The sequence below is a fragment of the Aedes aegypti genome, chromosome 2 (genome assembly GCF_002204515.2).
Source record: "Aedes aegypti strain LVP_AGWG chromosome 2, AaegL5.0 Primary Assembly, whole genome shotgun sequence".
Classification (NCBI taxonomy): Eukaryota; Metazoa; Arthropoda; class Insecta; order Diptera; family Culicidae; genus Aedes; species Aedes aegypti.
The window spans coordinates 305,359,419-305,383,423 of NC_035108.1; the positions used below are offsets into that span (position 1 = coordinate 305,359,419).

The following is a 24,005-nucleotide window of genomic DNA, read 5'->3' on the forward strand; positions in this document are numbered from 1 at the left end:
AACATTTAGTATTTCTTTTAAAATGAACCCCATCAACTACACCAACAATCTAAGAATTTCTATCAGATCACTAGGTTTCCCACAGAGATCCACATTAGAATATCTCCACGGATTTATTATTGAATAAACGTCGTAGGAGATCTTCAAGATTTTCTTTAAGTATGATTCCTCCAAAATATTTCATCCAGAGAATTGTAAATAAATTATCACAAGAGTGCTCAAAAATTCATCATCATAAAATTGCGTCTACAAAAACTTTCTAATCGAATCTTAGAAAAAATCCCTTAGGAATTCTTTGATAATCTCAGTAGTTTCAGGTAAAATCACTTAGAATTATTGTAAACAATTTAAATTAGAGTAATTTCTGTAGGAATTCGAAAAGAAAAATTTGTTGAATTTCCGAAAGGATCTCTGAAACAGTTTTTGGGAGAGTTCTTAGAGGTATAACTCACTAATATTAAAAAGATGTATATCATCAACAAATTTCTACGGAAAAACTTTAGAAAAGGGGATTTGAGAGGGGGGGTGGGTCCTTGGAGCTTATAAAGTTATTTTTCAATCCCAAAAGAGTTATCGGGGGGAATTTCGCCGCACATGGAACCTCGATAACCAAAGTCTTGACGCAGCGATGCCGGATGAGGGAGAGCTCGACGAAGTCCCTCCTGAAGTAGTGCCAAAGCAGCCATTAACAACGCAGCAGAAGGTGCCATTGGGTTCATTGAATGAAATTGACAGAACGGTTGGATCGACGAAGAGTGTCAAATGTGCCGGGATAAGGATGAAGGTATCTTGACGGACGAACGTGTGGTGATTGAAAGGTGGAAGCAGCAGTACGATGAACACCTGAATGACGCAGAGGAGGACTATGCAACACTATAGTAAAGAAGTATTTTTTATTGTATCTTTATTGGAGAGATTTTTAACAAAGGCTGGTTCATCTCTGTTAAGAAGTAAACTTGAAACTGTAAAATAAGTTTCAAAGAACTCGGCTCTATAATGCCTGATGACGCATGAGCTCAATAAATAAACGATACAAGAAGAAAAATCCGATTATCTCTAAATGTTCTTGTATCATTCCATGAATAAAAAGTACTGTGAACTGAAGAAATCATTATTGTTCTAAAAAGATCATCAAGTCCGTTTGTTTTTTTTAGGGGTTCATGAGTTTGAGGTCAGGGGCATATATAGAACCGATGAAATTTTCGTATGCGGAACGTCAAATTTATTCCGATTCATTTCAAACTTTGGGAGGATGGTATTTACCATAATATAAGTCGTTTAAGCATAGGGGAGCAAAAAATTCAAAATTTGCATCACTCTATTGAACACCATTGACTTAGAGCTGTTCAAAAAGCGCATGAAATCGACACATTAAAACACTGTACACTGTAGTGTTCGCATTTGTTGCACTGTTCGGTTTGTAGTTTACGGCGTTGTCGGACAAGCGTCATTAAATAGTCAGCTGATCGATTGATGGAAGCTTTGCAGTAAAGGTGCAACAATTTAACGATTCTGGGAGTTTCGGCTCGATTGCATTTGCTTTCTCAGCTGATTGTGTTCAGTTGTAGTAAGTAGGAGTTTCATCGGTATACTTACTTGTCGGTACCGTCGCACAGGTAGTAGATCACCGAGAAGATGCAGTAGAGCAGCCCGAAGCAGATCGGTTGCACCACGTGCCAAATTCGCACCGGATAGGCCACGATGATGAGATCGATCAACATGAACATGCAGTTGGCGGCGTGGATGAGGATGTTGTTGGCATCGACGGGCATTTCATCTGTGAACAAAGTCAAAACATGATAAGGTTCATTACAATATACATATTTTATGTATGGCTACTTTCAATTTAAATCGATGTTCTTTATCTTGTTGAGACCCATACGATTTGCATAAAATTTCTCTGTTTGCATGTTGATACCTCCTTATTGCCATATCTACCAGCCCACCTCGACGTATTCTTGTTTATTTTCATATCAGATTTTTTTCATTAGCACGAAGATTGATGTGCTTGATGACCTTGATGAAATTAAAAAACTTTTATTTTGAACATACATTGTTAGAATAATCCAAAGTTATGTGTCAAATCGAACACCTCAGGTTAATTATGAGAACTCCAAGTCTAAAAGACTTCATGTAAGAGCTGGTGTTCCCCAATGCAGCATTTTGGGACCAATATTATACAATATTTTCACATCTGACTTACCTGAGTTACTTCAGGAATGTCAAAAATCCTTGTTTGCGGATGACACAGGCCTCTCCGCCAAAGGACGAAGCCTGCGTGTCATCTGTAGTCGATTGCAAAAAAATGGATATATTTACTATATTCTTGCAAAAATGGAAGATTTCTCCTAATGCTTCCAAAGCTCAAATTATAATATTCCCATATAAACCAAAAACTCTTTATTCGAAATCTTCAAGTAGACATGTTGTGACGATGAGAGAGGTTCCAATAAATTGGTTAGATGAAGTTAAGTATCTGTGGTTCATGCTAGATGAAAAATTAATTTTCAAAAATCACATTGAAGGCATTCAAGCCAAATTTTACAAAAATAAAAAAATATATAAAATGTCTGTATCCACTTACAGTCGACTCTCCACATCTCGATGTTCTACATCTCGATATCTCTCCCTATGTCGATGATTCCTTCGGTCCCTTGATTCTGCATATGATTTCTCTCTCCATATCTCGATATCTCCATATCTCGATGTGTTCCTGATGATTGTTCGTCCCCAATTTTCTCTCCATATGGCGATATGAAGATTATCAAAAATTACTAGACCAGATTAAAGTGACTCAGAACAATTTGGAAACTCGAAATGAAGATTGTTTGTTTATTATTTTCTTAGTAACGAAGTGATTTTCAATCTAGTGTTCATTAAATTAATGTTCTTTGTCTCGATCTCTCTCTATCTCGATGGTCCCTTCGATATCGAGATGTGGAGAGGCGACTGTATTACCTTAGCTTAGCTTAGACTGACTATAGTCATGTGTATACTCATATCAATAGTTGCTATTCCGTGATTGACCAAGGTCAGTGAAGATGCACAAAAAATCAACTAGAAGTTCGGCTGTGATTGACCATAATCTTCTTCAATGTGCATAACTCAGTGCCTCTATTTATATATGGTGCCGGCCACGTCCTTGCAGTCAGTGCGTAACCTTTGCTATTTGGAGACCGTGTTTGCCTCTCCACAAAGGTTTGTAACTTTCACATCATCACTTATTGTAGATCGCGTGAGCATCAGTATAGCTCCCACTGTCTACCGTTCAAAATGAAAGTATAGGTAATCTTACCATGTATCAACCACTACACTACACAACAACAGAACAGAACATTATACTCCTTCATCTTGATCCAGTGTCGCATACCAAAATGGACCGCAATACGATCACGCTAAGAGATGAGAGTTATCATCTATATAGCTACCTAAAGCCGAGAGCGCAATAGATGGGGAGCGAGGCCTGATCTCCATCATGATGAGAAGACCAGGATAAACCAAGGTTATATCCATAATATGGTACCGTAAAACGGGGTAACTTTGATAATGCGGGTAACTTTGATAATGCGAGACTCTCAACATACTAAATGAAATAACAAAGTTCCTGTTAATCTGTTAAGCAAAACGAATGCAAAAGTAAAGAGTATTATTGCCTGATCCTGTAGTAAAAATCTACTAATCAGGTAACCCCAATCCCAAGGTGTGATGCGACCCGTGCTGATGGATGAATGGTTGAGGGGGTTTAAAATATGCTCAATCGCTAACGGAGCCTGGAGAGCACCAGGGCGAACTCTCCAGTATGTAGCTCTTACTGCATTAGGGCGGGGCAATGATGCAGCGGACCGTCTTTCCCCAGCGACTCGTGGGACCAAAAATGAGTGCAAATAAGCAAACCAAAATAAAAGGTGTCGACTGCCTCCCTCAGTTCGAAAAAGGCCTCTCCCAGTCGGACGAAACGGAAACAGAGAATGCTTTTGGTAAGCTTGGACTGACCGAAGATGAGCTTCTCAGTAGTTCGCATGAAAACATGAAAACCGACCTCCCTCTGACACTCCCGAACGACCCAGGACTCCATCCTTCGGTTGAACCAATGGACGACGAAGAGGATGGAATTACAGTCACAATAAACTTGACAGGATCGCAGCCATCAATCACAGGATCGAACGTCACCTCGGGTCCTATTGATGGGAAGACCGATCAACATCCAACAGATGACGCGAACAAACAAAAACCTACTGGCACCAAAAAGATCACTCGGAGCCAAAGGAAGCAGCTAAAAGCACTCCGACAAAGTGGCTTAAGCCGCCCTGAGGCCCTATCCAGAATCACGGGGGGTGAGGCTATGGTGTCAACTCCTTCGAAACGCACTCGGCAGGACCTTGACAAGTCTACAAATGCTGAAGAAGAACATAAGCAGAAACGGATGAAACAACACCTGAATCCGAGAAAGCGCGTTGGGCAACAGGAAACCAACAGCTCAACAGCCTCGACGAACAAACCCCCACCAGAAGATAAAAAACAGACTAGTCTAAGCTACGGTGGAATTACCAGTCGCAGGAGAGTCGGAATAATCCCAAAAGACTTCCCCACGACCCAACTTTCAACGACTCAGCTGGACGTTCTCCAGGAGGCACTGCTGCTTCGGATTGAACAACAACGGAACGCGACAATGAAGCCCAAGTTCTCTAACCTTATCTACAAGTCTGGCCATATGGTTCTTATTTGTAAGGATCAGGAGACTGCGGAATGGGTAAAGGAGATAACACCTGCATTAAATCCCCTGGAAGGCGTTGAGTTGGTTGCAATGGATGAGGATAAGATTCAACGTCCAGAACTGATTCGAGCCTTCTTCCCTCAAAGCGCACAATACACCGATGATCGTATCAAAGCTCTCATCGAGAGTCAGAACGATCTGATTACCAACAACTGGCGTGTCATGCAACGGCTCACTCCTAACAACAAGCATGTGGTGTGGGTCTTTAATGTAGATGGACCGTCCATGGAAAAACTCATTCAATCCAAGTTCATCCTCAACTACCGCTTTGGAGAAATACAGTTGAGGAAAGTAAAGAGCACAACCCCAAACTCCAATGACAATCCAACTGGACAGCCGACCCAAGAGAAATCTGAGGAGGCCTCTAGTAGCATCCCACAACCAACTCCCACCATACAGGCTAGCTTGTCTTCCTCTGATGGAAAAGATGCATGTTTGATCTCACTTCCTGGCCCAAGCGGTGTCACATCAATGGCTCCCAATAAGGGCAGTGGAAATGTCAAAAGTGTAAAATTGACCACAGGGGATAAGCCAGCAGGCCTAGGTAAGGGAAAGGACATAAACCAAAATCTAAGACATCCCCCAAAATCAAAAGTTGATGATCCGCAACATCCAAAGAAGGACGGCAAACGTCCGGAAAATGCGGAATGCCTCAGCAATGATTAAAATCCTCCAAGTGAATCTCCATCATGCTCAGTGCGCAACAGATGTGCTTTGCAGGAGATTCACAAAAGAACACCTTTCCGTGGCACTGATTCAAGAGCCATGGGTCAACAAAACTCGAATACAAGGTATTCAACTAAACTCGTATAGGTTGGTATATGATGACAGCCAGCTCTCTCCCAGAGCAGCTATTCTAATACGCAATGATACTAAATGTTTTCCAATTACAGAATTCATCAAAAGGGACATCGTGGCGGTCAGGATGGAGGTTTCTACTGCTAGGGGCAGTACTGAGATCATTATGGTTTCAGCGTATTTCCCTGGCGACGCAGAAGACATTCCTCCTCCAGAGATGGCTGCTCTTGTCTCTTACAGTCAAAAACACAACATCCCCTTCGTCATCGGTTGTGACGCCAATGCTCATCACCTTGTATGGGGAAGTACAAACTCAAATATCAGAGGTGAGCATCTTTTGCAGTTTCTTTCCTCCAAAAATATTGACATATGCAATGTCGGTGATAAGCCTACATTTGAAAACATTTTACGACAAGAAGTCCTTGATCTGACTTTATGCAGTCAATCCATCTCGGATAAAATAAAAAACTGGCATGTTTCTAATGAAATATCTATGTCAGACCATAAACATATAGTCTTCGAGTGGGAAGGGGGTCTAATGATTCAAAAGTCGTTTAAAGATCCCAAGAAAACTGATTGGGAAACCTACTCAGCTATTCTCCGTTCTGAAGACTATATAATAGAGCCGAATATTCAGACTATTATACAGTTAGAAGCAGCTTCGGATTCTATTAAAAACAAAATTCTAAATGCTTATCAAGAGAGCTGTCCGATCAAAACAGTAAGTTCGAACAGAGATGTTCCATGGTGGAATTTCAACCTTGATAAACTCAGAAAAACTGCTCGGAAGGAATTCAACCGAGCCAAACGCACTTCTGATTGGAGTCTATACCGAAAGGCTCTGACAGAGTATAACAAAGAAATGAGACGAGCAAAACGGAAATCATGGGTTCTCATGTGTGAAAGCATTGAGAAAACTCCCGTAGCTGCTCGACTTCATAAAACTCTTTCGAAGGATCACTCCAATGGTTTGGGAAGTCTTCAAAGGACTGACGGTTCACTCACTGTGGAACCTCGTGAAACACTGAGTGAAATGCTAAGAGTTCACTTTCCTGATTCAATCCCACAAACGAGTCTAAATGCTGAAGGTGCCAGACTTGACGTCTCAGTTCCACACGGGTTCCTATCAGGGGACTCAGGAGCAAAAAGGGACGCAATAAAGGTTGCCAAAGAAGCTTTTACTCGCGATAGGGTTGTTAGGGCAGTGAGATCTTTCGAGCCATTCAAATCTGCTGGCATGGATGGAATCTTCCCAGCGCTTATCCAAAAAGAGGAAGAGACACTGATTCCACACATGGTAGAGATTTTTAAGGCAAGTTTAGTTCTGGGACACATTCCAAATGATTGGCGTCAAGTTCGAGATGTCTTTATTCCAAAATCAGGAAAAAAGGACAAAACCAACCCTAAAGCATTCCGACCGATAAGCCTATCCTCGGTAATGCTTAAAATCATGGAGAAGGTATTATGCGAGTATATAGATTCTAAATTTATGAAAACTATGCCTCTTTCTAAATCCCAATTTGCTTATCAAAGCGGAAAATCAACGGTCTCAGCACTGCACACGCTAGTGAACAAGATCGAGAAAACCTTTAATGCAAAAGAAATCGCTCTTATAGCATTTCTTGATATTGAGGGCGCGTTCGATAACGCTTCTTATTCGTCTATAGGTTCGGCAATGTTGAGGAGAAACTTCGACCCATGCATTGCAACCTGGGTACATGCTATGCTAGCAAATCGACAGATCTCATCTGAGCTGAGTGATTCGCGCATTACTGTAATGGCTACAAGGGGATGCCCTCAAGGGGGAGTACTCTCTCCCTTATTGTGGTCATTAGTAGTGGACGAACTGCTAGATAGCTTAGAAAGAAGGGGTTTTGAAGTTGTTGGATACGCAGATGACGTAGTCATTATTGTACGAGGCAAATTTGACAGCGTTATTTCATCAAGGATGCAAATTGCTCTCAATCACACACTCTCCTGGTGTCAAAAAGAGAAACTAGGAATAAACCCTTCAAAAACAACAATTGTACCGTTCACAAAAAGACGAAAGGTACAACTCCACCCTCTTTTCTTGAACCAAATACAATTAGTTTACTCAAATGAGGTCAAGTATCTTGGCATCACACTTGACGCAAAACTAAATTGGAACACCCATCTTCAAACAATCACAAATAAAGGTCTCAATTCACTCTGGGTTTGCTCAAAGACCTGTGGTAAAACATGGGGTCTAAAACCCAGTATGATCATGTGGATCTATAAAACAATCGTTCGGCCTAGAATATCCTATGCGTCCCTTGTTTGGTGGCCTAAGACAAAGGAAGCTACGGCTAGAGCTAAGCTGAACAAAATTCAACGTACTGCCTGTATTGCCATAACCGGTGCAGTTCGTAGTACCCCCTCGTTTGCCCTAGATGCTATACTCAATCTGCCCCGGCTGGATCAATTCATAAAGCTGGATGCTGAGAAAAGTGCTCTTCGGCTAAAACGATCAACAGTCTTACTGTCAGGGGACTTAACAGGTCACCTCAGTATATTAAACGAATTTTCGATAAATCCTATTGTTGAAAAATGTAGTGACTGGATGGAAAAAGTGGTAAACTATGACTCGCCATTCACGGTGGTCTTTCCTTCTCGTGAGGAATGGGAAGGAGGTGGACCCACCATTTCACCGGGATCTATTAAATTCTACACAGATGGTTCAAAAATGAATAATTTGACAGGGTCTGGAGTATACGGACCGAAAACCAAAATCTCTGTCTCTCTTGGACAGTGGCCTACAGTATTTCAAGCAGAAGTCTATGCAATCAAGGAATGTGCGCAGCTGTGTCTGAAAAGAAATTACAGACATGCCACCATCTGTATTTTCTCTGATAGTCAAGCAGCGCTTCAATCTTTGAAGGCTTTCACTTGTAACTCAAAACTTGTGTGGGAATGCATTCTTGCACTGAAATCCCTAGCTGAACGCAATCGAGTTAAACTATATTGGATCCCAGGACATACGGGTCTAGAGGGTAACGAAATTGCCGATCAGCTAGCAAGGAATGGATCAACCAATATGTTCATTGGTCCAGAGCCATTCCTTGGCATTTCAAACTCTGCACTAAACACGGAATTGAACAACTGGTTGTTCGGTCAAATTCAATCAAATTGGAATACAGTTTCCAATGCGAATCAGTCCAAAAGGTTCGTAACAATAAACACGACACAAACACAAAAACTTATAGGTCTCAACAAAAGGGATCTCAGAACATACATCGGTCTAATAACTGGTCACTGCCCAAGCAGATACCACTTATACAAGATCGGTGTCGTCCAAAACACAAATTGCCGTTTCTGTGACGAGACGGACGAAACCTCACAACACCTTCTCTGCTCTTGCAGTGCACACATCCATCGTAGGTTCAAAATATTTGGCAAGCACTACTTACAGCCAGCTGATATTTGGAACGCATCCCCCAGGGAGGTGGTTAGCTTTATTAGGCTGATCACGCCAGATTGGGGGAACTACAACACTGCAACCTAGGACTTCTGCCCATCAATGGCAGATGGTTCAAAGTTCAGTCAAATGCGCAAAGTATTCCGGAGGCACATTTGCTACTGGAAAACATTGTGTACATAGAGTAATAGGGTATATCACAATAGTCCTAAAAAATGGACGCAGTGATCCCACACCCGACAGAAGAAGAAAGAGTATTATTATGACACTTCGTGTTAAAGCTATTCCCGTTGGAATCAAGTGCATTTGAGGATTTATATGCACATATGGAAAATTTATAAGATTTTAGCAATTTTGAAATGCTCTCAAACAATCGGTTCTACGATCACTATTTGATGAAGTCATAATGAATTTGTCACTTATACTTGATAGCCTAGTTATAGTAGAACTCCAATTCGGTCTCAAAACTCTTAGCGAATACTATTTTTACAAATTGGGACCATTTTTGTAATCTAAGTCAGAAATTTCCATATAGATTTAAACGCCTAAAGATATGCAATGCCCTACAAATGTTCTGTAATTCATTCAATTTTGTTCGAGTGATGCTCCATTATCAAAGTTACCCCAAAACAGAAAACCGACTTTCGATTATATGAAAAATAATGTATCCATTAAGAATAAATCTTTTAGAAATCTATCAACTGGAATCGATAGTTAGGATACCAGTACTTGTTTTAAAAATATTAATTAAAATTCTTTGAAACAGAATGCATAAATATTCAAGTTTTCTTCGAAAAAACTATCAAAGTTACCCCGTTTTACGGTATCGGAAACCCTAGCCAAAACTATTATCTCATAATCTCTCTCATTACAACATATCGCCACCTATGTACTAGATCGCCATGAACACTACCTAAGGGTACATCTCCAAAATGAAACGAAAGTTGAGTCAGTCGTCGGTTAATCGCTAAGCAGGCAAGTCTAGCTAGCCAATTTACGATATTAAAAGCCTGACCGGCAACAACACTTAAGTGGAGTGCATGTGAGTGTATAGGAAATCTTAGTTGGCAAAGTGTTTGGTGAAATTGGGTGTTTGATTTGGTGAACATAAAGTTCTTTCATCCTACAGCTAAGTCCACCTAGCTCACATGCAGGTGCTGTAGCACCATGATGGAGTAGTGAACTGGAAATTATTGGAGATCGGTAAGAGCTGTGAACGAAGTTTAGAACTAATCCCAAGATTCTCCCAGGAGTAATTGAATAATTGCTAAAGTGTGCCCCCAATATGCCTCTCCATTTAAGCTTTCCTCTTCTACCCTAAAATCAATGGCCCTGGTAGCCATCACGTCGTGGTAAAGTGCGCCGCTGTACCGCTATGGCTGATGGTGAGGTCTGCTGCGGAGTGATCGGCATGAAGCCGGTGTCCCCCTTCTGTCCGGACAGATCCTCGCTTTCCTGTCGCCGTGGGATACACTTGGACACTGACGCCACACAACACTAGGTTTAAGGTTTAATCTAGTCAGTAAGTCGTCAAAATAGAGTAAGTACAAAGTAAAACCCATTTACTCATTCTTTCATGTAAAATTTGTACTTTTCTCTTGTAACGGAATGACTCGATTAGTTTACTTCATGGTGGTTCCACGTTCGAACCTTTTCAGAAGAAATTGGTAGGTGAGTCGAAGGTCACTACTTCCTCTTCATATCATTTTGTCTCCGTCTCATGCAACCTTTCTCTGGGAAGATGACAGGTTACTGGGAGGAATATTTGTTAATTGGGAGGGTCTATTTTAAATATGCCAAAAAATTGCCTTCGTCATGATTTTTTACGTGTACATTAAGACTGATGATAATGTTCGATGTCATGCACGCATGGGCGTAGCCAGAGGGGCAATGACAATGCCTCCTTCCCTCTATCTATACGATAAAACAATTTTACTACCAGAATTATTCTTGTGTTTGAATTTTTAAGGATTGTCTCTAGCACTGGTATTTATACAATATTTACGTCATGATATATTATAAAACTTATAGAGTCTACCGAACAATCAGGCTTTTAAAAACATCTAGCCAGAAATTGTTCGAAGGTTTCATCGCGCAATAGAAATATGCACAGCCAAGTAGTCGACAAACGAATTTCATAAGATCTCGAGTATCAGTAAATCGTTCTTCGTTACTTAATAACGTGACAATTATTGGATAAAATTTAAAAACACAGCCGAGTTCACGCAAAAGAAACTAGGTGTGTAGGTTTATTCATGAAATCTTCCAAGAATTTCTCCTAATATTTTTAAAATTATTCTATGAAATCCTGATGAAACTTTTTTTTTCAAAAATATTCATGTAATAATTTTATAAGGTGCTGTTCATTAATTACGTAAGGGGTAATGGGGGGAGGGGGGTGGTTCGAGATTTCTTACGCGTCATACAAATTATTTTTAATTTTCATACAAAAAATCTTACCATGGGGGGAGGGGGTTTGAAAAACCGTCAAAGTTGTCTTACGTAATTAATGGACCGCCCCTACTTGTTCCAAAAGCATACTGGGTGCATTAAAATGATTTTCAAGGTATTCGTTCTACAGTAGTTTTAGATTAAATTTCTTCATGCGTTCCTTCTTGAACTAATCTAGAAACTGCACCCAGAATTCCAAAGAAGTTGTTGAAGTTTTTAAGGGATGACTTCATCTACTTAACTTCCTGCTACATTCTTTCGGGCTTTTCTTCAGTAATATCTCGAAGTATTCCTTCAAAATTTGATCCTTAAAAACTCAAAACTGTTTAGAAAAAATTAATTAATGTTGGCATAGGAACTGTAGAACTGGGATTCAGATTGATTCCGGTTGACTTAATGACCAGAGCAAAATTGCCGATCAAAAGGATCACTACGAATCGAATCTTCAGAATTTTTCCAATAAGTAATTCTTTAATACGTTGAATGGACCCGTTACTCAAGACCCGTTAAGGACCTTTCTTTACTTACTGTGAAAAAGTAGGGTGGATATCCTGCTTAGTTTTATGGTTCATGCAAATACGATGCATAGGCAGTGTATAAAGATCGTTTTGGCGCAAAGTTTGACAATGAAATTGTGAGGTCTGCTCTTCTCTTCCCTGATAAACAAAAAACCTGGCTACGCCCATGTCCCTCGCCACCTTTAAAGTCTATGTAGGTTGTAAACGTGGCTCATAAACAAATATTAACACGTCAACATTTGAAAAACAGAAACAAAAAATATGACCCGATTTTGTCAGGTTCCTCATTTTGTCAGCCTAAAATTCATCGAGAGGCTGACAAAATCGGGTCCCTACTGTATTATATTTTACTCATATGTGAAGTAAAAAAAAACGATTGGTTGGACCATCACAGAACACTTTTATGCCGACACTTGCAGTGGCAAACCATTCAAAGTTTGTTGAATAAAGTAAAACTTTATTAAATCTACACTTATAGTGTCGAATCATCCAAAGTATTTCTTCAATTATAAAAACAAAGGTAAAAGGAAAGGTTTTTTTTGGAAAAAAAAAATATGTAAAACATAAATAGTGTTTATAAGTAAGAGTTGATGCCAGCACTTGTAGTGACGAACCATTCATAGTTTGTTGAAAAATCATATTGCCATTTCAACGCTGAACGATTAAATGTGGTCATACAAATTTTACAAATTTGAAATAAAAGCAATAAAAAACTCTCGCTTGCTCGGGCTCTTCAACTTGCACTGCCCGGCAAACGTGAAAACCGAAACAAAAGAACCAAAAACCGGCGACGCAACGAAAAAAAAACTCATACTTGCATTCTAAAATGTCTGTATCCACTTATTAACCGAAAATCGTAACTTTGTCTTAAGAACAAGCTTTCGATCTTCAAACAAATTTTCAAGCCATCCATGTTGTATGCTGTACCAATATGAACCAGCTGTTGTAATACCAGGAGAAAACCTCTGCAAAGGATTTAAAATAAAATTTTGAAAATGATTCTGAAGCTTCCTCCCTGGTATAGTACTAATCAGTTACATAGAATATCCAATGTTGAAACATAGAAACAAATGTCGAATAACATTAACAAATTTTTTAGGAATAAAATGTTGCAATCTTCTATTGGTACGATAAATGTGTTATATATCTAGGTGAGTTAATTGAGAGCGTTTTTTGTCTTTTACATATATATTTTTTCTGCATATGACCGACGTAAATAACCTTAGTGTTCTCATAAGAATTTTAAGCTGAGAACCAGCTAGCGACGTAATGCCAATAAAATAAAGGAGAAGAAATGTGTCATCGATTTCAAAGAAAAATAAGGAACAATTAGCATTGGAACGAAATTGTTCAGAACATGTTAAAATAATATGTATGTATGATGTGTTGATCAATTCTACTAAAGAAGATTACTACACCTTGAAGGTCATTGCATGTTCGTGTTTTCGATACATCAGGGAATCCAAATTTGAATATTATATCAGCTTCCTCGGGTACCTCCGGCATATCGCTTACAGTTCTGCATTCAAGCACCTACAGTTCAACACTCCCCTCAACAATTTTAACCTTGATGAACAGTTGGAAGCACTTTGACACGCATCCCATCTCGAACTACTCGTACTTACCGTTGTGCAGTATTCCCCAGTAGATGATAGTGATGCAAATCGACACGATCAACGTAATATTATGCATCATCCAGTAGATCTTGAAGGCACGTGGCATTTCCTCGCTGTTGCAAATTTTATCTGGAAAGACAGAAAGAATGCACCTATGAATGCCGGCTAGTTTTCAATGGTGATGGATTACGGCTGTTAGATTTCTAGCAAACACTTGTCGAAGCAGTTGAACAGATGGTTGCTTGACCTTTACTAGTATACACGCGTTGTTTGCTGGAACTGCTTTAGTCTGAAACAAGTTTGTTTTGGAGGATGGTCTTGAGAGAATTCATTTCGGGCCGGATATGTTGAATATTTAAAACCGCTTAAAATGCCTCAATTTCAGGCAAAGTTGAAGACTTCCTTGTTCCAATGTAGATATGACAAAGCATGAGTAATGAACCCTCGAAGGACGAACTCAATCTTCGTTCCATCTTAAGTTTGACATGGTTTCGCTTACATATTTTGAAAACGATTGAAATCTGCATAACGTCAAAGACTTCCATTCATTTGCATCTTCAATTGAGCGCTCTGCACGCAATGACGGATATTTATTTCCCATGGCAGAGAACTCTGCCCGTCTGCGGCCCCAATTTGATACTCTTCTGTGGGCTCCCAGCCGCACAGTGGCCCTGAGTTTACCAAAAGTTAAAAAAAATAAGCTTGCGAATTATTTTAATGCCTTTTTTTTAGTGTCGAATAACAATTTCCCGGAGTATTAGAACGGTTGCGTTTGAGTTTTATTTCACATCATGTGAACTGTTAAGATGCTAGTTGCAATTAACTCTGCAGAATATTTCAAATTTCGTGAAAGATGTTCCTTAAAAAATATGAAGAAGTTTAACTCTGTTGTAAATCAATCAAGATTAACTACACAATTTCAATTTACGAGGCACGTGAACTCCTATGATTGTCATGTAAAACAATCATCTATCATGTACACCCGATTCTGTTTTTGCACGTATTTTTTTACACGGCCGTGCGAAAAAAGTTTTCATACATTTTTTCCGCCAAAACCTTATTTTTGCATGAAACGTCGAGAAATTGTGTTACTTTTTTTGCAAGGTTTTTAAAATTTTGAGCTGAAAACTTTTTTTTGTACGGTACGCATCCCCCGTGCAAAAACAGAATCGGGTGTAATATGTAATAACTGTCTCATTGCATTCAGAAATGCTTGCAATTTTAATACGATTCAACGCTGAATATTCTGTCAAAAATAATGCACATGAATGGATTGACAGCTCGGTCATTTCATGTGCATTATTTATGATTGAATTTTAAGCGTAAAATCATATATGTAAACCGAGCCGTTCTGTTTGCGACATTCCTTGAGAGATGACGTTTCGCGTTCAATATTAAGCAATGTTGGATATAATAGATGTATTTGTAGGTTTTATTATTGAATAATGCATTAATTGTTTTGCATGATTGAAGCTAAACAGCGTTGTGAGAAACTCAAATTCTCATAACTCACGATTGAAGTTTTTTTGGCCATTCCGGAATTGCACAGTTAATTAATGATCAAATTGTAGGCAATTCCCGCCTAAGGAATCTTGCTGTTATAAGGTTTTGACGTTTTGAAGTTTACATGTACACGACGAAACACGTGTCAAATGAGAAAAATGAAATTGAAAGTGCGAAAAAACACGTGCTCCGGTGGGGATCGAATCAACGACTTCCTATTCGCTTGATGGGCACTTCAACCTACAAGCGGCGGAGCCCCTTGAGCGACCCCGACGCTCGAAGGCGAACTGAACTCGATTACCCCAAAGCACATGGTTTCGATCCCCACCGGAGCCCGTGGTTTCTTTTCGCAGATTCAATTTAAATTTGTACATTTGACACGTGTTTCGTCGTGTACATGTAAACTTTAAAACGTCAAAACAGCGTTTCGGAATACTTTAAATCCGGCTCCATGGTATTGTCATTTTCAGAACATCATACAGTATCATCATTCGACTGCTCAAAATTACGATTACATATTCAAATAGACGCCATGGCCAATCATAGAAAAGTTTATATTCGGATACCCAGAACCGGTTACGACCCTACCAAATCAGGATAACTTGAAAATATGATAAGGATCGAAATTTATGATTATTAAATAAAAAGTCGTTAATCCATCGACAAATGAGAACGTTTGCCCTTTATCTGAAGTTTTGAATCGATTCCAAGAGAGCTTCAGTGATTTCTCCAAGAATTTCTTCAAATGTTCCTCCAGGAATTACATCAGTGATACTTTCGAGATATCTATATGAAAGTCTTTAGCAATTCTACCAGGAATTGCATGAGAAATTCAAACAGGAATCCGGCAAGGGAGTCTAACAGGAATTCTACCAGGGATGTTTCAAACAATCCCGCCAGGGACTGCAACAGGAATCCCAACAAATGTTGCCTCTAGAATACCATCAGGTATTCCACCAGGGATTCTTTCAGGAATTCCATCAAAAATGTCATTGAGTATTCCACAGATCTCACCAGAAATGGTACCAAGGATTCCACCAGGGGTTTCATTAGGGATTCTTCCAAGATTTTTACAAGGTTTTTTTTCAGAAATTCCGCCAGGGACTCTCATAATAATTCCACTAGAAATTCCATCAAAGTTTCCTCCAAAAGTGCCATCAATACTTTTTAACAATTTTATCAGGCATTCCAACAGGTATTTTTTCTTAAGGGATTGCACAAGAATCATCTCCAGTGATACTTCTTCAGGTAAATTCTCCAGGCGAATTCTCTTGGCGAATTCTTCAGGCAATATTGCAATAGCAATATTCCTTAGCCGAGTGGTTGGAGTCCGCGGCTAGAAAGCACAGCCGTGCTGTAGGTGTCTGGGTTCGAATCCCGGTCCAGGATCTTTTCGTAATGGAAATTTCCTCAACTTCCCTAGGCATTGAGTATAATCGTAACTGTCTTATGATATACGAATGCGAAAATGACAACATTGGCAAAGAAAGAACTAAGTGAACAATAAGCTGAGAAGCAGGCTCTTTCCCAGTAAGGACATTAATGCCAAGCAGAATAAGAATAAGAATAAGAAGAAGAAGAAGAAGAAGAAAGAGAAGAATGAGAAGAAGAAGAAGAAGAAGAAGAAGAAGATTAAAAGGGATTTTTTAAGGGATTCCTTCAATGGGGGGTGACCCATTTCGCATAAAGACGTTTCGCATAAAGAATTTTGGCATAATGAACGTTTCGCATAATGAAGTATCATATAAGAACAGGTAGCATTTAAAAGAAGCCATATAATTCTCTTTATGTCAAATGTCCATTATGCGAAACGTCCATATATAAATTTATGCGAAACGTTCTTATGCGAAACGTAACATCCTCCATCCAGTGATGCCTTCAGGAATTACACCAGAGTTTCCTCCAGAACTTTTCAGAACGTTCCTCCAGAGATTCCTATAGATCTTTTATTAGTGATTCGGCAATGAGTTCCTCTAAAAATGGCTCCAACAATTCCTCCTGAAATTTATTTAAGATACAGTATTGTTCAGAACAATAGTAGTAAAAACCGCAAAATGCTCAACTTTGGCATGCTGTAACTTTGTCTCCATATGAGCACTCGACATGAAATTTTGGCGGTGAACTACAAATATACTCAATTTTATTATCACAAGATTTGAAAATTTTCACACTACCGGCTAAAAAGTTAAGCACCAGGTGAAATCGCTCAAAATAATAGTAGCCATATCCCTATGGAGATCTTTTCGAACAAATTTTGGAGAAATGCCGAGAGGACTGTTGGAAGAATTTGTGATGAAGTTATTGAAGGAATTTACAAAAAAAAAGTAGAATGTATCGCAAGATTCCTATCTTTATTTCAGCGACCGCTTACATCAAATTTGTATTCAAAATCAGATTCTTGAACAATTCGAGTAAAATGTATACTTTTGACCAACATTTTTATGAAGTGCAGCCACTGTGAGCCGTTTAAGATAAATTGCTACATGGTTCGAGAGCAGATCAAACAGCATGAACTCCACCATCCGGGGAAGATATAATTGACGTTGTCCACTCGCGAAGTGGTTTTTAGATAATCTCTTGAGCCTCAAGGTGCGTCCCATTGGATTACAAGTAAGCGTAATCTTTCATTCTTTACGTAAATATGTCATGACTTTGTTCGGTGACCTTTGACTGCTTGCTGTCTATTGATCTGACCTCTGTTATTTAATTATCTACAATACCCCTCACCATGCCTGATTTATTGCCAATCAACTGCTACAGGGTTCAGTGCAATCGTCGACAATCTCAACGTCTCGCAAGATTTCCAAACAATAGTGAAACACTAACCAGATTACCCATCAGTTTGTCCTCCGGCTGTTGTAGGTTATATAAAACACAATGTTCGCGAATTATTGCCGATTTCAAAAACACCAAAACCAAACCCCCATGAGTCTGTGGTGAATCTCCAGGCTGGGTTCCCATCACCCCTGCAAAAGACCTGAGAAAAGATGCCTAATTTGCATAGCATAATTTATTATATCGAGGTCGTATAATCTTCTGACCATCCTATCCAGCAGCAGTCCAATAATGGTGCAAAAGTGGAACGTTTTTGCCGAAAAAATCGTGTGTGTCACCGGATTCGTGACACAGATTTTCGATGAACTATGGTCAAGTTGGTTGGCGGCATTGACGACGCAGAAAGTAAAAGTGACAAGCAAAAACGAAAAACAGAATTAGCAAAACGAAGAGAATCTAATTAGATAGGTGCGGGGATGAATTAGCAATTTGGTTTTGTTCAGAGGCTAAAATATTCGTATGGATAGAAGGTAGACTAGTTAGACGACATTGTGAAAATTAGCTAGGAAGTTTGAGGAGATTTCGTTTGTCATTAGCGTTTAGTCCAAATATATTCAGATTATTTCAAGGTTATTAGCAAACGACATTTCCTGAAATAAGTGCATATTTTACAGATCTACAAAGTTCTAGAAACAGGAGGCTGAAAGAAATATTGCGAGTTATTTTGCAAGTAGAATGAGAATCCATGAGACGAGAAACCTAAAGCAAACTACATATTTTTGTAGTATATTTTGTGATTCTTTCGAGAGTCTTGAAAGATAGTAATCAACATTTCTAAAAAAACGTTAGAAAGTTCTGGATTGCCTTCTATAGCTTCTTTGTGATATGCAAAGATGGTTGTCCAACGCTGTAGGCAGGTTTTCTATCAAGGTGTTTCAGGGTCCATCAGGCTGCAGGTTTTATATTGTTGACTCTTTATGAAGCAAAATTACGAGTTTTTGAGGTAAAACTTAGTGGTGTTTATAATGCAAATTATATTTTTTATAGAACAATGCAGATTTTATTATGGAGCATCGGTGTATACAATATGAGTTGTGACAAAGTGACAAAATATTTTAAGCTTGGAATGAGGCTATTTTACTGGTATAATTTGTTGCTGAAGATTACAGTTGAAAGCTTATAAGGTATTTTATATTTTTTGTAAAGTGCTAGCCTTATGTAACAGTAGGACGGTTCAAGCTTGAGAATCCAATCTCCCATATGTTCCTTACAATTGTTATCATAAAAATAGTGTTCTGTGAAATTTTCAGCTTTGTTGATGGTGATTTAAAGGTGGCCCAAAGACAATGTAGGTTTGTATGGAAATTACTATGGAGAAATTTTGAGATATGTCCCAAACATGCTAGTATTGTAATGTAAGTACAAACGTATTATCCCACAGTAAAAACTCATTCTTCAAACCAGAATAAAGAAATTTGCCGGAGAGAGAAATTCAATCCGACGGATAGCAGAAGGAATATTCATGATTTTGTTTGCTATTATTTAGCTTAATATGGGATTGAACATGTACAAAAATCCCAAACAAAATTAGTTCAAAAGGGATTTGTTTCTTCAGCAACATCTTTCACTAAGATTCGAAGAATGAGTTTGCAAAATGGGATGATAAGTTACTACTTACATTACAGTACTAGTTTGGGCTGCCTTTAAATCACCACCTAGATAGCTGAAAATTTCACAGAACACTATTTTTACGGTAAGGATGGTAAGGAGCATATGGGAGATTGGATTTTCAAACATTTTTAAAATTTGAATCACCCTAATGTAACAGTCATACTAGTTTTACATTATTTCAAAATGATGCCTTTAGAGCGTTGAGAATACAATACCATTTTTTTTTTAATTTTAGCGTTATATAATAAATGGACGCTACCTTCCATGGTCCATAACGAAAAGTAAAACAAAATGTCAGAAAAAAATAGGGAACTTTGTTTGACAAGCATTTACTAAGATATCAGTAAACAAATATTATTTGGTTGAAGGTGAACATATCGCAGTATTTCGTTTTGGGAACATTCCTAGCCGATGTTGAGCCTATTATCAGCTACCCAGCATATGGCATTGCTGGCCTGAAAATATATTTGTTATCAAGAATTTGTTCTTAAGGCAATGTTTCAATTTGTCGTTGCCAAGTGAACATAGACTCTTGAGTTCCCTCGATGTGATATTTATAAATTATTTTTTATCTTACATTAGACCAAAATACTTAAAACCAATCGACAAATTTGTTGAAACCCCTCTCATCAACAGGTCCACTTAAAAATTTCCAAATCATCCGTAAACAATGATTTTTTACATTCCTGAGATAACTCAGGTTAGTCATATACGAAAATATTGTACAATATTGGCCCCAGAATGCTGTCTTGAGGAGCACCAGCTCTTACAGGAAGTCTGTCAGACTCAGATTGCTGATTATTCACCAAAAGTGTATGATGTGACGGATAACTTTAAATTATTTTAAAAACATATGTTGGAAAAGTTACAATACTTAAATTGCAATCAAATCTTGGTGCTAATTTCTGTTCAAAACCTTTTTATGTTTAAAAGCGCAAGACCATATGATAAGCCTTTTCAGATTTATTGGAATGAATAAAATTTGTTATTGTCCTTGTCCTTGTCGGAATCCGACCTGTTTATTTTTAAAAGTTAAATTTTCGTTTATGACGAATTCCATCCACAATGAGCCGAAACAATTAAAAAAATCGTGCTCGATAGTCTTCGATTTGGATAAAATTTTAAACATGTTTTGCATAAATTCCTGTATTCTACCTAGCTTCTCTAACTCTACCTATTTTTTTCTCTACGAAAAGATCCTGGACTGACCAGGAATCGAACCCAGACACCTTCAGCATAGCTTTGAATTGTAGCCACGGACTCTAACCTCTCGGCTAAGGAAGGCCCCAATGGAGGCCATGTAGCGATTTCCCTGGTGGCAATTCTGGGACAATTCCTGGAGGAAATTCTTGAGGAATCCTTTGAGGAACTCGTAAGTTATAAAAGACCTGGAGGAATTTCTGGAGGAATGATTAATTGAATCCCTGGAGCTATCTGTACAGAAATCTCAGGTATAATTCTTGGACGAATCTCGACTACTGGGGATATTTTTGAATTTATTTGTAGAAACATCTTCGGAGGAAATTCTGGATAAGTCACTAGAGAAATATCTTGAGTAATCCTTGAGAAGCTTGTCAAAGTGTAACTCTTGGGAAAATTCCTAGAGAAATCCTTGCAGATATCTCTGCAAGAATCATTGTAGAGATTTTCTAGTGGAATCTTTGAAGGAATACCAGAAGAATTCGCTTGAAATATCCTTGGAAAAATCTTCGGAGAAATTCCGGAGTCTTCCTGGAAGAATTCCAGAAACAGATCCTGGAGGAATCCTTGGAGAATTTCCAGATAAAAAAAATCCAATAAATATTCCATTGGAGGAATCACTCGAGACATTCCTGTAGGAACTCCTTGCGAAATCTCTAAATGTTTTCTTGTTCTTGCAGGCAGTGTTGTGAAAAACTCAATTTCTCATAACTCACGCTTGAGATTTTTCATGCGTGAGTTGTCAATCACGCAACTCAGCAGTCAAAAAATCATGGATGAGTTGGCTCACCTTTTTGACTCATTGTCTCGTATTTCCACAGTTTACTCGCACACGGCAATAATTTCTTGTTAGTCTGGTAAAACTATAATAATTCGTTCTAACGTAAACAACAACATTCGGCTCTCACGAGTTTTTGACGGGTTTTGCGACTGAATCATTTTTTTACGGATTGAGTTGATTGAGTGATTTTGTGTCAAAATCTCAAGCGTGAGATTTGCGAAGCAGATCTCTAATGAGTTTGCTCTCACGGGAGAGCGTATTGATTGAGATTTGAGTGTGAGTCTATCAACACTGCTTGCAGGAATCCCTTATCAAATCCCTGGAGGAATTGCTGAATGTGTTCCTGTCTCATATCGAACAAAAGTTTTTCTTGGAGAAATCACTGGCAAAAGCCAGTGGAATCGCTGGATTACAATAGAGATTATCTTGGATGATTGTCTAGTGAATTTCCTGGAAGGAGCTTCGAAAAATTTCTTGAAGAAATCTTTTGAAGAATCTCTTGAGATATTTCGAGGAGCCTCATTTCAACTGGTTCCAAAATTGCGAATGCTGTCAAAAGTTATAATTCGTCAGCGATAAAATGTCGTTTTACTTATAGATAAAAAGCATATTATGGCATGTCTAATGATGCCAGTTCCTTATAGGAATATTTTTTTTTATTTCTAATTTGGCCGATCTGAAATGGTAAACGAGCATGGCATGATAGTCTGAAAATGTTCACATCACACCCTACCGAAACCGGTTCCATAATACTCCAATCGAATCCGTCCAAATCAAATTGTTAGTTCTCTTGATGTTCTTGTAAATTGAAATGAAAAACCATGAAGTAGGAACCGTCCTACAAAACATAAGTAAGAATTTCTGAAAATGATATGTGCCAGTTCTTTCTGAAACTGGATCTGGGCCCTTGTGCTCAGAATGGCCATACTCGAAAAAAAAAGTTTCCGCAGTTCCATATCTTCAATTTAAAGCTAAAAGAACGAAAATCGGTTCTAAAATTGATTATTGAAAGGAGTTCTGTTTGATCCTTCGACCTTGACGCTTGCTCCTGCGGGGGCGAGCGATGAGGGCAGAATCAAACATGTCGCGCGTCGAGTTCGCGTCGTAGTGAAAAAGTACCGCGATCGCTTAGTAGTGTTTGATCTATTGATCGCGTTGCTTTGGCAACTGTTCTCCTCTTCCCCCTCTGTCTACGCCCATTGCCCCGAACTACCCCGACATGGTACTACCTTGAATTAGCCAGTACGCCGAATAGTTCGGAACATATTGCAAGATTTCGTTTTGGTAACGTTGCGTTATTTTACAACATAGGTGATACAACCTCGATATTAGAACAGAGTATGAGCGTAGTGGTTTTGGCTGTAGCATTTTCTATTATTGTTGCTTAAATGCTTAAAGGCTTAAATGCAATCAATTTAGTTTTTGAAAATTAAATTTTATTGTGGCGTGAGTCCAAAATAATTAACTTAAAAAGTTAAGTTTTGGAAACAATAGGGAAAAAATATCCAAACCTTTTTTTTTTATTTACTACAGATGACACTGACGCGGCTACAAAGCTATGCTGAAGGTGTCTAGGTTCGATTCACGGTCGGTCCAGGATCTTTTCATAATGGAAATTTCCTTGACTTCCCTGGGCATAGAGTATAATCGTACCTGCCACACGATATACAAATGCGAAAATGGCTACTTTGGCAAAGAAAGCTCTTAGTTAATAATTGTGGAAGTGCTCATAAGAACACTAAGCTGAGAAGCAGCTCTGTCCCAGTGAGGACGTTAATGCCAAGAAGAAGATGACACTTTGGAATACAGTCAGACTGGAAGTCAAATTCGAATGCCAGAGTTTTAAGATAATATAATACTAAGCAGGGGACCTGATAGAGGTTGGTGACTTTGTGCAAGGCTCCGAATACGCTGCATATAGTAGAGGAGGACATGGGAACCCTAAACATTCTTGTCAACTGGAGAAGTTCCGCCAAAGACCGAAGAAGATGGAGTTCCACAATACAGCCTTCCAGGTAACAAAAATGATACCATTCTATTTGATAAACACATAACAATAAAATAAGTACTACTTTTACATGAGCATGAGCATAGATGACCGTACAATTCGTAGTTGCTACTCCGTGATTGACCAGAACAATCGAAGTTGGACAGAGAATTAATGAACGGGGCTTGGGATTAGCTTACCATTCTTCAATGTGCACAAATCGAGAGCTCAACTTTTAAAAGTCAATAACGGCGCCGGCCACGTCCTTACGGTCATCGGGGAAGGGAAGGAATGTTAGTTAGACTACCGTTGTTACTAGAGACCGAGTATACCTCTGCATCTCCACGGTTGTCATGGATAGGATATTGGGTTAGTGGGATAAGGTAAAGATCTGGGAGTCACCAATGGTTGGTGATGCGATCCATGATATAAGCACGCTTAATCGGATTCATGATTTAATTCGATAATCTCATTGTACGCTGAACAAGTGTTCAC

The 24,005-nt window shown here is 38.8% G+C and overlaps 1 protein-coding gene across 5 annotated transcripts in view; it reads right to left on the reverse strand.

The window, feature by feature from the left end:
* Positions 1–24,005, reverse strand: part of LOC5573844 (protein rolling stone) — a 142,195-nt gene that overhangs the window by 19,201 nt on the left and 98,989 nt on the right. For all 5 annotated transcript variants that reach the window (XM_001654826.2, XM_021845594.1, XM_021845592.1 and 2 more), the window contains 2 exons: positions 13,603–13,722; positions 1,597–1,777 (listed from right to left, as the gene is read on the reverse strand). In XM_001654826.2, coding sequence (XP_001654876.1) covers positions 1,597–1,777; positions 13,603–13,722 — 301 coding nt within the window. The remainder of the gene's footprint in view (positions 1–1,596; positions 1,778–13,602; positions 13,723–24,005) is intronic.